This window comes from Pseudochaenichthys georgianus, chromosome 5 (genome assembly GCF_902827115.2).
Source record: "Pseudochaenichthys georgianus chromosome 5, fPseGeo1.2, whole genome shotgun sequence".
Lineage (NCBI taxonomy): Eukaryota > Metazoa > Chordata > Actinopteri > Perciformes > Channichthyidae > Pseudochaenichthys > Pseudochaenichthys georgianus.
The window spans coordinates 15,240,674-15,256,513 of NC_047507.1; the positions used below are offsets into that span (position 1 = coordinate 15,240,674).

The following is a 15,840-nucleotide window of genomic DNA, read 5'->3' on the forward strand; positions in this document are numbered from 1 at the left end:
AATCTCCGAAAAGTTGGATGAATGGAAGTTTAGAAAAATGAAAACAGTGAACAAGTGTCCCTTAAGTGTTACTTGTGACAACTTCTTTCATTTCTAATCTATTTATCATGTTATTATGTTTGGTTATTATGTATCAACTGGCCCCTGAGTGAGGCAGAAAGGGTGAATGAGAGAGAGAGAGAGAGAGAGGGGGAGAGAGAGTGAAAGAAGGAGAGAACTTGCTGATGTAAAAAAGAAAAAAAGCTTCAGGAGTAAGGATATAAAACCTTGAGACAAGAGGATGCTCCTTTCTCAAACCCGCTGCCATCTCAGTGGTGGAAATGTTGGAGTTGGGGAGGGTCGACTTTGAGGTGACATTGACGCTATGTAGATGAGAGTGAGGATCCTGCGCTCCATGTTACGTCCCTGCTCGCTTCAACTCAGACGGCGGCAGCTCCTTTCCCCGTCTTCTCTCCCCTCCTCTCTTTCAGCACCACTCCTTTCAGGACAGCACCTCGCTCTCAAAGACGCATTTGTTCACCATCTTCACCTCTCAGGATCATATGTTTGCTCTCTGTCGTCGGATGCAAAGTTTTCACCTGGGTTTTATTCGGTAAAAGTGCAAGGAAGTAACTTTTTCTGAAATTTGGATTTTCCCTGGAATCTGGAAAATTAAGCCATTTTATTGTAAGTATTCTGTCACACATAATGCATCTTATTAAAATCACCTATGCATTTGCGTTTTTTTACATACTTATTACAAACAAAGACCATTGTTGAATTTGACATATGCAGATGCGCCAAATCTGGCAATGTCCAACGATGTGCGACCGCATTTCACTTAATGGCGACGCAACAGACTCGTCTCATGAGGGTCATTACCGTTTTTGATACTTATATCCTGCTAGACAATGTTCAAAATATGTCAAATTAAAATGTGTAATCTGGTTAGGAAAAGAATGCGCACATATTTGTTTGTTCACTTAATCCCCATTTGTCTCAAGGGGGTGAGTCTCTTTGAAGTGAAGTGTTACACTGACGTGTGATATTTCATATAAATAGCTTATTTTGTGAATAAATCATCAACAAATGTGGATTCCTTGTTGCCTGATAAGGCTGTTTACAATTACGCACGCAGGAAATGGAGTGCCCGTTTATGTTTCATTCGTTTAATTATCTTTTTACAAAGTTAAAATAAATTCGGACTAATAGCATATTTATATGCTTCACAAACGTGTTTAAATAATGTTGTGTTAAAACGGTAGCAATGTCTTTTGCATTGCCGATAAATAAGTAAATAAATAAGTATAACATATTTTAACCCTGTCCTGCAGATATATGAATGAAATGTCTATTGAAAAGCTCCAGTGAGTTGTTAGCCTCTCCAGGTGATTCATTAGACATTATCGTCGAGCCTGACTCCTAAATGTGTTTAATTGCTCTGCTCTTGTACCGGAGCTTTAGAAGTGGGCCATTGAATTTAAAGCATAATGACCAAAGAACAAGAGCAGGCTCTACATTTCTGCTAACATGCATTCACTCCAGGCAATTAAAAGTGACTTTATTGCATGAGAAGTCTTTATTTGATCCCGTGGGGTTCACGGTTCGTAGGGCACATTTTATTTTATTTACCCCTGAAGAAATGTCATGCAATTACAATGGATGCATACATTACAATTGTTTTGAATGATATTTTACTAATGTAAAACTTGTTTTGCAGCACAATTCTCCCCTTGATAATCAAATGTGTCACGCGTTTATTTTCAAATATATTTTCCCTTCCAAAATCCAGTCATTGCTCAGCGAATGGGAAAAGTAATTCCACCTTCATTAGACTTGATATAATGTTTATAAGATGTTGATGTACCAAACAACTTGGCAGAATGACGTGTACATCACGAAAAACACATCTTATTTTTTCAGTAATTATTTTGTATTTATATTTATGCATACTTAATTAATTTTTCAGGGTCGCTGGACCGCTGCTAAACTGCTGCTCATCACTCTCTTTAGCCCGATTTTTCGTCTCCGCTCGGCTCGTATCTGGAGCTGGGTGTAGGCTACAGGAAGGAGAAGCTGCTGTTGCCTGGACAGGTTCGGAAACCCGCTCCTCTCCACTGGTGAGGACTATCCAACACTCGCAGTGACCATGGCCACCAACGGGACTAAAGCCACGGACGGACACGTCTTAACAGAGATGGCGAATGAAGCGCCCAACACAACGCCAAACGACAAACCCAAAACCTTGGTGGTGAAAGTGCAGAAGACGCAAAAGGAGTTACCTGAGAGAGAAACGTGGGGAGGGAGATTTGACTTTCTTCTCTCATGTGTGGGATACGCAATCGGACTCGGAAATGTCTGGAGATTTCCTTATTTATGTGGAAAAAACGGAGGAGGTAATCAGGAATTCTTGGCAATTTTCCATTTATCCATAATTCAAAAGGAGTTAAAATGTCTCAACAACAAAACCTGCGATTTTGCTACCGGAGGTTTTTGATTAAAATAAAGCAAGTGTATTTCTGTCCATCTAAACCCTGCGTAATTGCGCACAAGAGAAACCTCATGATTATCTGCAGCGCAGTTTTACACCTTTTAGAAAACATATAATCTGGAGCATGTTGAATGTTAATAGTTGATCACCTTCATTGACACACCTTTACCTCCCACTTCTCATTCAGGGGCCTTCTTGATTCCCTACTTTTTGACCCTCATATTTGCCGGCATGCCCCTGTTCTTTCTGGAGACGGCTCTTGGTCAATACACTTCTATTGGAGGGCTTGGAGTGTGGAAGCTGGCCCCCGTGTTCAAAGGTAAAATATCCTTTAAATAATACATATCTATTATTTTTATGTTCACTGGCTAATTTATGAAGACCAGGTCGTTTAATTGTCAAATTCAAGTCAAATTCAAAATAAAAACGTTACATATTAATTATTATCCTAGTTTTATGCCAACACAAATATTTCAGCCAGTTTAACATCATGCCTGTACTCTCCATTGTTTTAGGTGTGGGTATGGCTGCTGCAGTCTTGTCCTTCTGGTTGAATATCTATTACATTGTAATAATTTCCTGGGCAATTTACTATCTGTACAACTCCTTCACTACCGTGAGTATTTGCAATTTATATTCATGCTGGTCCCTTGTTAAAAAAACCTGAGGATATGACTTGAAAATTACCTTGGAAATGTAGGTTAAATGTAGTTACCTTGATTCCTACTGAGAAATATTTCACAAAAGTGTCCATACATGTTTTCTTGTTTTTTTTCTTCCCTTTATGCGCAGGTTGTATTTTTTACATAGTAACCATTTTAGGTATGTGGCAAGTTCTTTATGCCAGCACCTCTTATACAAGGGTGAACAGCCCCTAAGAGAGTATGACATTTATTACTTCCTTTCCCACATAATTAGCCCTTACACAAGGTATTGATAAATGCATTTGGCGATGAAGCATTCACTCTTCTAAGAAAAGCATGAAATCTCAATGAGTATCATGGTCTTGGCTGCCCGACAGCCAGAGAGAATGGGACCCGGCAGTGGGAGAGTAGTGAAAGTAAAAAGAGCTGTCTGTGAGATTTTTCTCCCTTTTTTTCCTTTAAATTTCAGGAGCTGCCATGGCAGTCTTGTGGAAATGCCTGGAACACAGAGCGCTGCTACACCAACTACAGCATCGCAGACACCAAAAACCTTACCAGCTCTGTGGTGGAGTTCTGGGAGTAAGCTGAACATTAGAATCTGTTTAGATCACAAGGATACGGCTCTATTGTGAAAAGATTCAGGCGACAAAGAAAGGTCATGGCCCCTTATGTGCATGAAGATCAGGGTCAGAGATTTATAGGGCCTTTTGGATCTGAGAATCCAATGGTTCCCTAAATCCTTTTATTATTCATCTTTCCAGATGTTTTTGTTATAGAAAGAACATTTTGTGCTTATAAAAAGGGCCTCAAACCAACCCTAGGAAAAAAAATGTTTAAAAGAGCAACAACTGCGTGTAGATGTGCATGCATGCAAGCAAGACTTCCCTTGACGGAGAGGCCTTAAACAAGCTTTAGGGGTGGGGTAAGAAAGACAGGAAGAGGGCTTTTTGCGAGGATCCAGACACGTGTGTCCATATTTGTGTGTGCATCCACGCGTGCTGCATGTATGAGATCAAGCATGCATTTGTGCGTTGTAGTAAGACCACTTTAACCCTTCCCTGCAGACGTAACATGCACCAGATGACTGATGGCCTGGAGAAACCTGGGGAGATCAGGATCCCGCTGGCTATCACGCTTGCCATTGCATGGGTCCTCGTCTATTTCTGCATCTGGAAGGGGGTCGGCTGGACAGGCAAAGTATGTAAAGGGGAAAGACAAGGACAGAGACAACCAAATATTCATTCCCATCTCAAATCGAACCTGCATCACATTTATGCAAAAATTGTCACAATGATATGTTGGTCGATTGTTAAAATGTAGGGATCACAACTTCTTCAAACTACTTCAGGATAAATAAAAATGTAAGTTAAATTGACAAATATACAATTTCACATGAAATTTCCCTTTAACCCACAGCACTTTAAGTACTACAAGTACCTCCACTAGACTGCTACAAAGCCATTATCTTCCCTCAGAACAAGAACATTATAAAACACAACATTTATGATTTGATTTTTTCACTTCTTTACATCAATGTTTTTTTTTAAACATATGGTAGCTATGTGTATACATAGCAGTTTCAATGACATAATCTTGCGACTTCATTTCTTATGCGGTGGATTTTCACATAAATGATCTGAACTGAGTTGACTTTGAGAGCACAGTGGAAAATGAGTTCAGATAAGGAGGGAAACAGTGCAGAGAGACTGTGCTGAACCCAAGCATTGTGGGGTCATCTCGCCTCCGGGGAATGGCTGACTAGGTCACTGTGCTGCACTGTGCAGTGGGGATGGTGCCACAGTACAGTAACACTCTTCATGATGAGTTGAACAACTTTGTCGTTTTTCCGTCTTCAACAGTTTTGTTGCCTACAGCAGTGTTTCTCAAACTTTTTCATACCAAGCAAGGACCACTTAACCAATAAAAAAACACTCGCGGACCACCTAACTCCACAAATATCCAAAAACACATCGTTTTTTACAAATCGCCTGAAAATGGTACAAACAAGTGGCAACATGTGTGATGAAGGTGTTTATCTGGGCTATATCATGCAATCAAAAGTTAAACTTAAGCTCGCTCCATTGCGGAGATATTCCCGCGAGAGTGCGGAAAACTCACATTTATTTATTTATTTCATGTGAAATTGTACCAATATACTCACGGACCACTAGGGGGCGCTCACGGACCACCAGTGGTCCGCGGACCACACTTTGAGAAGCACTGGCCTACAGGACAACTATCCCAAGTGAAATAATAGCTGTGTGGTCTAACAAGTAAGTGTTGGCTTTGATAGACATTATTATGTTTTCTAACAATAACTGTGTGTCCTACAGGTGGTGTACTTCTCAGCCACATACCCTTACTTCATGCTGTTCATCCTGTTTTGCCGCGGCATCACTCTACCTGGCGCAATTGATGGGATCCTCTTCTATATCACACCAAACTTTGAAAAACTGAAGGAGTCTGAGGTATGCTCTTCTGTAAAAAAAATGTTTTATGTTTGGCAAAGATGTTTGGCAAAGATGTGCTGTTTGAGATATAGTATAACATTATAGTAATGATTTCTCCTTGTAATACGTCCTTGGTGAATACAGAGTACAATCTTATTCTCATTGATTGCATATTAATACTAAAATATCATATCTATAACAATCACTGTTAATTGCATTGATAACTACATTTCCAGTCTAGAGAAACATACAATGTGAATGTCCTGTGAAAGCAATGTATATTTGTATTTATCATGCTGATGCAGGCTTAATGTAGAGTATAAGAGAGGGCTAAAGACTGCCAGTGGTATTTAGATTGATGCATTTATGTCCGGAACAAAACCCCAGTATGATAGATATTGATTTTTGATGATGTCCTGGTTTATCTTGTAATGATTGTGTATAAATGACTAGGCCACCTCATTAAAGCTCTAGATGAAAAGGAGATGAAGCTAGAAGAGAGATGTGGAGGGACATGATTAGACAAGGCAAAGGCTTGCAGAGTTGAGTGAGTCAAGATGGGCTGCAACGAGATCAGAGTGGATAAATCAGATGGACCAAGTGTAAGAAAACAGCACTTAGGTGTTGACATTTCTCAGAACAAGTATCGCTCCCAGTTCCTGCAGTTCCACCAAAGGTTTACAAGAGATTAAAAGCCTTTGTGCCCATAGCTTGAACAACCCAGCCAGTTCAATTGGTTGGAAATGAGAAACAAGTTAATATTATCCATAAAACCAAGGGAAATCTGTCCATTTTTAAAAACAAAATCTATATTTAACATCAACTTGGCACCAGTTATGTGTCTACAACTGCTTATTTTGACCTAATTTTGCTTATCTTTTTGTGTCAGGTGTGGCTGGATGCTGCCACTCAGATCTTCTTTTCCTACGGGCTGGGATTAGGCTCTCTGATCGCCCTTGGCAGTTACAATCCCTTCAAAAACAACGTGTATAGGTACGTGATTATTATATTTCATTGCAGGTTCACATACCACATCATTTAAATACCTGTATCACGTCAGTCACAGACACATATATTCTTTTTAAGGAGACTGTGCAGATGTGTCTTTCTGGGATTATATATGGTTTCCTGGCAACACTGTGTCAGCTGCACCTTCTAATTTGGAACGATTTTAGCCTCTAGCTGTATTTATGGTTTCATTATTTTTGGCAATACGCTCTGTTTTACACTCATAGACACAGACATTAGGTCTGCCTTATCCTCTGTCAAGTCAGATAACCGCTTGCAGCCAAAAAACGTAATGTTTATGCTTCCAACTATTTAAAATGTGCTGGAGCTCACTGCCATTTTATAGAACGGATCAATCTAAATGTACTCAGCTGCTCTGTAACTGCAGGATGCAAAATGGATCTCCACGGTCCCTTCCCCCCATGCCTCTCAACAATGTGTGACGGGTTGATAAGGAATTGATATAGGCGTGACAATGGCTGCCTTGTGCTTTGTCTCTCCCCTACAGAGATTCTATCATTGTCTGCTGCGTCAACTCCTTCACCAGCATGTTCGCTGGCTTAGTCATCTTCTCCATCGTGGGATTCATGTCCAATGTAACAAACAGACCCATCGCTGATGTGGCAGCCTCAGGTAATTGCAATCAATGTTTAAATTCGATAGCGACAATGGGTACAGGCAAGAGATACTTGCTATTGTGCAGAATTAGCCCTTGAAATTGCTTGAAATAATTTTTTTTCAGTCAAAAAGGGAGGGTTTTATCTTCTCACTATATGACACTTCAGATGTCTGGGTTTATGAGAAAGGAAAATTGCTCAGTGATTTTGCAAAATCTCTGTCCTTTGTGAATACTCAAGTTCATCATTTACACTCTGTTTCACACTTTCAAGGACATTTTGGTTTTAGTAATACAGTAAATTAATTGTAAGTATCCATATTGAAAATGGTGGATAACGAAGTTATTGAAAAAGGAACCCAACATTATATTATCTTTTTTTACATTTTTGAACACCATCTCTATAACGTTTCTCTATTCTCAGGACCTGGCCTGGCATTTTTGGCTTACCCTGAGGCTGTGACCCAGCTGCCCATTTCTCCTCTCTGGGCCATACTCTTTTTCTCCATGTTGCTGATGTTGGGAATCGACAGCCAGGTATAGATACTCCAACATAATTGGTCTCATTTGTGTTTTTTCTGCATATTTGTATAGCAAAGTGCTGATAGTCCAGCTTCAACCAAGCAATGCAGTGACAAATTAAGTAACACAGTTTTAATGCTTACCCAATGTGTCCAGTTCTGCACCGTGGAGGGCTTCATCACTGCACTGGTTGACGAGTTCCCCCACGCTCTCCGAAAACGCAGAGAAATCTTCATCGCAGTCGTCTGCCTTATTTCTTACATCATCGGACTTTCCAACATCACACAGGTAAAGACTTTACCTTTATTTAGTCTGCATTTCTCAGAGAATCCAACAAAAAACTAGTGCTGACCGAGTAACCTGCAATACTCTTAACTCGCCAAGTGTAGTATGGGTAATTTTTAGGAGACCCGGACACTTTGAGAATGAAGTTCCAAGTGTTTCCTGTTTTTGTGCAACATAAAACATAAAACAAAGGTTCACAGTAATTACTTCATATCACTTATTAACCTGTTGTCTGCTGGACAAGAGGACAGTGACATGGTCAGTTTGTTTGCATGTCCATTTGTCCATCTGTCCAACACTTTCTTCCAGAGGAAGATGTCAAACACCTTTAAAAGAGATGTATCAATGGTGCTCCTATATTAATTATGTAATGTTTCAGCGGCCACATGGACTAACACTTTGCTCCATCACATGGAATTTGTATGGCTGTATTTCCATAAAATGTGTACATGGTCCATAGAGGACGATTCCTAATGCTTTGACCACTGGACCTTTCGGCAAGAGCCACCATAAGCCCACAATTTCAAATTGATATATTGCTGAACACATTGATGCTCCTCTGAGAATAATCCATGTTCTGCACTTCATTCACTCTCAGTTTCCCAGCATTTGCCGGGATGCACATTAGCATTCAATGATATTTACTAAGCAAATACAATCAAACAAAAAATGCAAGTTATGAAACCAAAAGTCAGCGACTTGTGAGCCAAAAATGACATAACCCCTGCAGGCCAAGGTCACATCTGTCAATGAGACTCAAAGACCCTTTATTACTGCCAAAATGGATATCCATCATGCCACATGTAGGAGGAGGCCTCAAAGGAGGCAGTTTCCCTTATCGCTGCTCCGGGCACTTTAAAATGTATCAAGGTTCACAGAGAATATGAACAGGTCCCTTGAGCTGGTCTCGATAACCATCTGATAGCCAAAAGAGATGGAGGACTGACATGGAATTATTAAAGGAGACGCCTAATCGAGGTACAAAGATCCTGCCTGTTCTGCACAATAACAAAAAAACACTTTCCACAAGGAAGTATCCAAGTTTGTTCTCACCAATGAAATGTCACCAGCCACAGCCGTCGAGGCTCTCGCCCTTGGTGTTATTCCACTTGGGCGATTTAGTACTTTTCTGCACATCTAGTACTATAATTGCTTCTTCAACGTTTACCCCTCCACCTTCATTTATCTTCATCTTCTCTTGTTTTCTCCTTTTAAAGGGTGGACTGTACGTGTTCAAGCTATTTGATTACTACTCAGCTAGTGGAATGTGCCTGCTCTTCCTGGTCTTCTTTGAGTGCATCTCCATTTCCTGGTTTTATGGTAAGCCACAACTATGTCTCAGTAATCTCATTTTCTATCGAACTGAGACCTTCAATTCACACAACACAATAACTAAAACTTTATTTTATCTGTGGTTCCAGGTGTGAACAACTTCTATGACAATATTGAGGAAATGATTGGCTACAAGCCCTGTATGTGGTGGAAGCTCTGCTGGGTCGTTTTCACTCCGCTCATTGTGGCTGTAAGTGTTATCAGTGGTTAACATGCACACAGTTTAAAGCACCAACAGTGGATACACACCCCATCAAGGACAATATTAAAGCTTATGAGGTCTCGACTAAAGCTGTACATTGCTGTCTTCATGTTTATAACCATGAATTTGGCCTCGATTTGTGAAATGTCAAAAGATGATGATGATGATGATGATGATGATGGTGATGATGATGATGATGATGATGATGATGATGATGATGATGATGATGATGATGATGATGATGATGATGATGATGATGATGGGTCCTGAGATCTTTCTTTTTACCTCTTGTCTTAGGGAGTCTTCCTGTTCAGTGCAGTGCAGATGGTTCCCCTCACCCTGGGTGACTACGTGTTCCCGGCCTGGGGCCAGGGGGTTGGGTGGTGCATGGCCCTCTCCTCCATGCTCCTCATCCCTGGCTACATGGTCTACATGTTCCTGACAATCAAAGGCACATACAAAGAGGTAAGATTAATGTCGAGTTAGTCAAGTTTGCTGTATTTGTCCAGAGGATTTAAATACTACAAAGCAAGTAGAGTTCTAACAAATAGTACACATTTCTGCATCTAAATACAAACATACACAGGAAGTTTTAATATATATATATATATATATATATATACTGTATATTTACATGTACATATTGAGAGTTTGGTTTAGTGCAGGCAAATATTCTAGATGGATATCCAGTAGGTGTATCCATCACTGCACACGCCTCTCACACATTAGCTGTTTTGAACCTCCAGTCGGCAGCGAGGAAGCCTCAGTGTTAAGAGTTTAAAGTGGATTACTTGGTATGCATGATTTTATGGCTCCAATACATTATTGCATACTGCGTGCAATGCAATACTGCATTTTGTAAAAGTGTGCTGATACTTTGTGAGGATAACCTAATGTCATTATGCTCTGAAGTCAGTTTCAACCATGAGGGAAGCTTGAATGAACATTTAAAATCACTGTGTAGAGTTTACCACAATATACTGATCCATTTATATCATCCTCATTTACAACATTTACATAATGGCTGGCATTGACAGTAATACCTTGAATATCATTTAACAGCAAAAAGACTGAATGTTAAAATGCTCAGCTTAGCACAATGTGATTTTGCTGTGTGCATTATAACCCGCACTGTAATGAGCAACACGGCATGCTGGGTAAAGACGAGATAAATTGCCATGAAGAGTAGAACAGTGATAAAAGGATTAGGAAAATAGAGTTTCTAATTAGGTCTGTTAAGAATGATTGCAGATGCCTTTTTGCTACACCAGGCACTGAGTTCTCAGTAAATTACTTAGTATTTGTATGCAGCAGAATGGTACGCTGAATTTTTATTGATCTGATGATCCTAATCAATGGCACATAATACCTTTTCCGGCATCCCATTTGCATTAAGAGCCTTTTGATTTGCATTGATGCACAATGCGCTGAACAATCACTGAACCTCTATATGGTCCCTAGTGACAGATATAGCTTCATAGCCAGTGCTGACAGAATAAATGGGCCATAATTGCAGCAGTGCACTAGAGTCTGTCAGAGGCGATGTGCAGGTGTCAGATCCTGCAGTACCAGCTGATGGCTGATTGTCTAATTGTAGCAATCAGCCAGATGATTAGTGCTCTGCACTCAGGCGGAAGCTCACAAATACAGCATATAAATGATTTCTGTGCTGCAGAATCTCGGGTCCAACATTACCCAAAGTTCAGAACAATTTAAACATTTACCAATTAAAGGATAGCTTATTTACGTTGTGTGGGCTTGGTAAGTTTCGCCCATTTATGAATGAATAGTGTCAAGAAAATTGGCTTTTAGTGTCCTTTTTAAGCAACACCTCAGGCTGTATTAGTTAATTTAACTGATTTACAGGACCTTTTTGGTCCTCGCTCACTCTGTGTGAAACTTATTATCAATCCTACCTCAAAAAGCCATTATTGTCTACTCTACTCCATTATATTGTTTTATTTCTATCTTATTCTGTATGTATTGAAGATTTTACTCCTTACTTGTTTTAAATCATACAGTATGAAAAGAGTTACATAAGTCTGATGTATTATTATAATTTATATTATTGTTATTATTATAAAACCACTTATCACATAAAGGAAACAGTATGATAAATCTTTACTGAGAGTATCTTGTAGAAAGTTTACACTCAGATCCAGAGGCGGTGCATCCATCAAGCTCACAGCTGCGTAGCTGGTGTGTTTTGCTACAGCTTCTCGGTTTAATCACAAACTTCGCAGCTGTTTGGTTCCTACTAATGGGGTATGACAGTGTCTCATTGTTATCTTGACACGATCAGTACATCTTTCAGCTGTGTGATATCTGTGCTTTTTTCAGCGCCTGCGGATGATGTTCACGCCTTTGAAGCTGGTGAAGGCTCAGGAAAATGGCCCGGACCAGCAGACAGAAAACCAGAATCAGACCCCTGCCAACGAGGAAGCCTACATCTAGAAACCTCTGCCTGGCTTTATCTCGGCGGCCAGACTGGCGATACGCAGAAAAAACATAATCAAGGTTGGGAACGACCACCAGACTTCCTTGTCTGCTTTTATTCACCTACCTCCTGGGGACACGTGAGACCAACCTGATTAAAGTTATTTTTAGGGGTTTTTCTGTTTGTTTATTTGTATAATACAGAGTTATAAAACATATGAGGAAAAACAAACTACTCAGCAAAATTGTTGTGATATTATGAATTTCATTATGCAAAAAAAGTTAGTCTTTCTAGAAAAAGGAAATGTGACTTAGGAAATTACTGTATATTGAATATATAATTTAAATTTGGAGGCCCGCGTTGATTGAATAGTATTGTGCTACTTTGAAGATATTAATTAATCTACTAAACTACAATTACTGTAAAAAGAAAATATTGGTTGAATGCATTTTGCTTGTACATTACAAATACATTAAAAATGAATGCAGTGTAGTAGGTGAAAAAAATGCAATTTGAAAGTTTGTAAAGTGAAAATTGAGTATTGAACAACATATGACAAAGACAATATGGGAATGTGCAAGAGGTAAGGCCAAATCTGCTTGTATGTGTAAAATATAATTTAGCCAGACTATCACCCCCTTGCAGGATCCTGCAGTTTGCCTGAAATGTTTACCACCCATGAATGGGGCTACCTTTGAAAAGCACAAGTACAGTATGGAGTTTTGAAGCGTCCAACTTTCTTTTTTTTTAGGCTCGATTGAAACGTTTGACAGCAGCAAAAATAATTTACATAGGATACATAGCAAGAGACTGTTATAATTGTTTCTTTGTTTTCTAAAGAACAATAACTTTGTATGTTGTCTGAATCTTTTTGTAGAATCATTTGTAGGTCGTTTTCTATATGTGAGAGTGAAAAGGACCAAAATCAAACTACGTTTGTAAGATTGGTGCAGACATCTGACCCACTGACTATATACAGTAAATACATTTCAGTAGAGTAGCAAATACAGCATCTGATTAAAAGCACAATTGTGGTGTGTAAACTGCCACTTCTTATGAACAAGATGTAAAATCTTACATTTGCATTGTGCTTACAATATATTTGGCTGGGTTCATTTGGAAAAAAAATGATTTTTCTTCTCCTGACAAACTCTTTAAGTAGGAAAGTGTTGTTGCAATAAGCCAATGCTAACTCAGATCTATATTTTAAACTATGAGAATAAATAAGCTGCTTTGGCTGCTGGATTTGAGATTAGATGATGGATTTCTATGATGGATACCACTATTGTGACTCCAACGGTTTACCTGTATATCTATTTAGTAACCCCCTCCTCAGGAACAAAGGTGGACGTGACCAAATTCTCTCAGATACTACTATTATACACTGAAACAAAAGCGGCAACAAAACATGAACACATAAACCAGTATAATATATATAAATGTACTTGGGCACTATTGCATGCTGATCCAAATTGTTGCCTCTTTCTGTGTGCTACTCAACTAGCATAATTTCTTTCAGTGTAAATGAACTGTGATGGCCTTCACTCAGTCGTTTTAGTAGAGGCCATAGTGTGTTTCTATCCTGTGGCGAGTGCATATTTAAAATCTCAGAATAGGAGAGAACTATTTGCTCATTCAGAGGACAAAGCTGGCAAAAGCACTGTTACTACAACAGCACATAGCAAACTGCTTTGTACTGTAGGCCAACACCACTGAAACTACTCCTTTGCATAGGGTGAAAAAAACCTATTATTACATATCAAGCTTGATAGGCAATATAGAAACATGTAGAAGCTGACTTTAGTGTAAGACCGCAGATATTACTGTATTACTATGAAGGAGGATCAATAAATTGTGCTTCTGTGGCAGCTACATGCGACAGGAATCAGTCCCAGTAATTTCCTTTTATCTATGTTTTGTTTTCTCAAAGATATGTGAAATTTAAAATGTGCAATGACAAAGGGTTCCGTGAGTTTTGTATAAAGTTACCATACTGCAGTTTTCTCTCTTGAATGATGTTGTAAACTGGACTGTGAAATACATGTATCCGTGAATGTCCGTACAACCTGAATTTTTCTTTCGTTTGTCTAAATGTTGAACAAAAAAATGTGATATTATTTGCTGTTTTCTGCAATAATATTATTATCTCAGAAACTAAAGCACATATCTCTCTCAACTGTAAAAATGATAATTACAATAACATAAGAGTAATAATAAAGATGATAATATTAATAATGATAATAATAATAAAGTAATAGAAATGTTTAGTCAGAGAATATTGTTTTGTATATTTCTAGCTGTTTCATGGGCCTAATGTAAAATATTCTATGTAAAAAATATAATAAATGTCTTTAGATGGTGTTATATGAAAAAGCATGATTGCAATATATGTTATCTGCAAAAATAAATAAAGACCTATAGATTATAATGTCTGTGTCATGTAATCTTTCTAATGGGAAGAAGGTAATGAGTGTCTCTCCTTTTTGTAATGCTTAAGAAATCCAATGGGTGAAAATACACAATAGGTTAATTCTGAAAAGTAAAAATACTATTATCCTGTTAAATGCATGATACTGTTTGAAAAACCTCAAGCGCAGACTTAAAAGCTATGGAAATGCTCTTCCAATGTGCTTTCTGCAATGTTGAGTTTTGCACGACACTTGAACAGCAAAGTGTTATGCAAATGCTCGATTTATTACACAAGTGGAGATGAATATGCAATCAGCTGCATTACTGCATGAGATGCTCTGTGTAAACTAAGCTTATAGTTTCCGACAACATTGTGTTTGTCCTTGTGACACCTGCACTGAAAGCGGTGCCAGCTCAGACACTATAGCTGTCCTGGCTGACAGCCAATCCCCCCCGGTCACAATGCACTCCCCATCTCCTGCTGTTATGCCGCAGATAGCCTACATAACATTGGTTATAATCCAAATAGCCAGATCAGAATGAAGACGTATTTGTTTCAAAGAATATATATTGAAAGAAAAAAAATTAAGAAAAACCTGGCATTGCTTATAAGATAAAGGGAAAAGCATGAATTAAATAATGCGTCTCAAAATAGCATGTCTGGATGACATGCTTGTTTAGTTGTTGGAAGGAAACACAGTAATCTTTAAATATGCTGAGCCTTGATTTTCTTAACATAAATTCAGATCATAAATTCCCAAGATTCCATTGAAAAGTTACCTTTTCACATTATGTCTCTTTCAATAAAAACGTTTTTATCCGAGTTGAATTCTGAATCTCTGCAATATGAATGCAAAATAAAGTATGTACACCAAGTTGTAATCATGTCAAAAATGTACACCAAACTCAATTTAAAACAGATTAAAGATTTGAAAATACAAATATCTCCAACATGGGGAATTATCTTAATTATTAGACAGATTAACATAGAGACGGAGAGACAGCGAGATGGACCGGCAGACAGTCATGTATGTGACTTATTCAACGGATGGATATTAAACGTCATAGCAAATACGCGGTTTCACATGGGGTTGAAAGTCAGTCGCTCTTGGACCCACCCCTTCTTTGCATGTGATATATATACAGGGTATTCGTTATTGTAGGTATAGCTATGCACAGTGTGTAAGAACAACATGTTAAAACACACCAATTAAGATGTGCAAGAAACAGAACTGTATTATCAGCTGACTGCAGCAATCTGTTGAGTCTTCAGGTGAGCAGTAGCAGCAGACCAATGACAAGTTAAATACATCCTTTAATACAGTATGTGTTGGCTATATAATGCAGCATGTACTATTTCATGTGAGAGTATAGCAGCGACTCAATTTCAGTGATCCTAATCACGTGGAACAGATTATTATGTGACTGCAGAACATGTAGAGTTTATAATTCGCGTCTTGTCTCT

General features: G+C 38.7%; 1 protein-coding gene across 2 annotated transcripts; it reads left to right on the forward strand.

Annotated features, from left to right (window-relative positions):
- Nucleotides 1–278: 278 nt before the first annotated feature.
- On the forward strand, nt 279–14,394 carry slc6a1b (solute carrier family 6 member 1b). Of its 2 annotated transcripts, none has more exons than XM_034082231.2 (15): nt 279–666; nt 1,949–2,375; nt 2,658–2,789; nt 2,986–3,086; nt 3,584–3,693; nt 4,179–4,311; nt 5,448–5,582; nt 6,454–6,557; nt 7,081–7,205; nt 7,613–7,725; nt 7,867–7,998; nt 9,213–9,315; nt 9,417–9,517; nt 9,827–9,994; nt 11,870–14,394. In XM_034082231.2, exons 2-15 carry the CDS (start codon nt 2,129–2,131, stop codon nt 11,981–11,983), a joined length of 1,818 nt encoding a protein of 605 aa, XP_033938122.1. In that variant the 5' UTR covers nt 279–666; nt 1,949–2,128; the 3' UTR covers nt 11,984–14,394. The 2 variants fall into 2 exon arrangements, with proteins under 2 accessions (XP_033938122.1, XP_033938123.1); XM_034082232.2 differs by having other exon boundaries at nt 1,993–2,375.
- The last annotated feature ends 1,446 nt before the right edge of the window (nt 14,395–15,840 follow it).

Excerpts from the sequence above, each read along its gene's own strand:
- slc6a1b (XM_034082231.2), top strand. The coding sequence starts at position 2,129 with ATGGCCACCAACGGGACTAAAGCCACGGACGGACACGTCTTAACAGAG. Across the intron at positions 4,312-5,447 it reads GGGTCGGCTGGACAGGCAAA|GTGGTGTACTTCTCAGCCAC; the intron begins GTATGTAAAGGG and ends TGTGTCCTACAG. Across the intron at positions 9,316-9,416 it reads CTCCATTTCCTGGTTTTATG|GTGTGAACAACTTCTATGAC; the intron begins GTAAGCCACAAC and ends CTGTGGTTCCAG.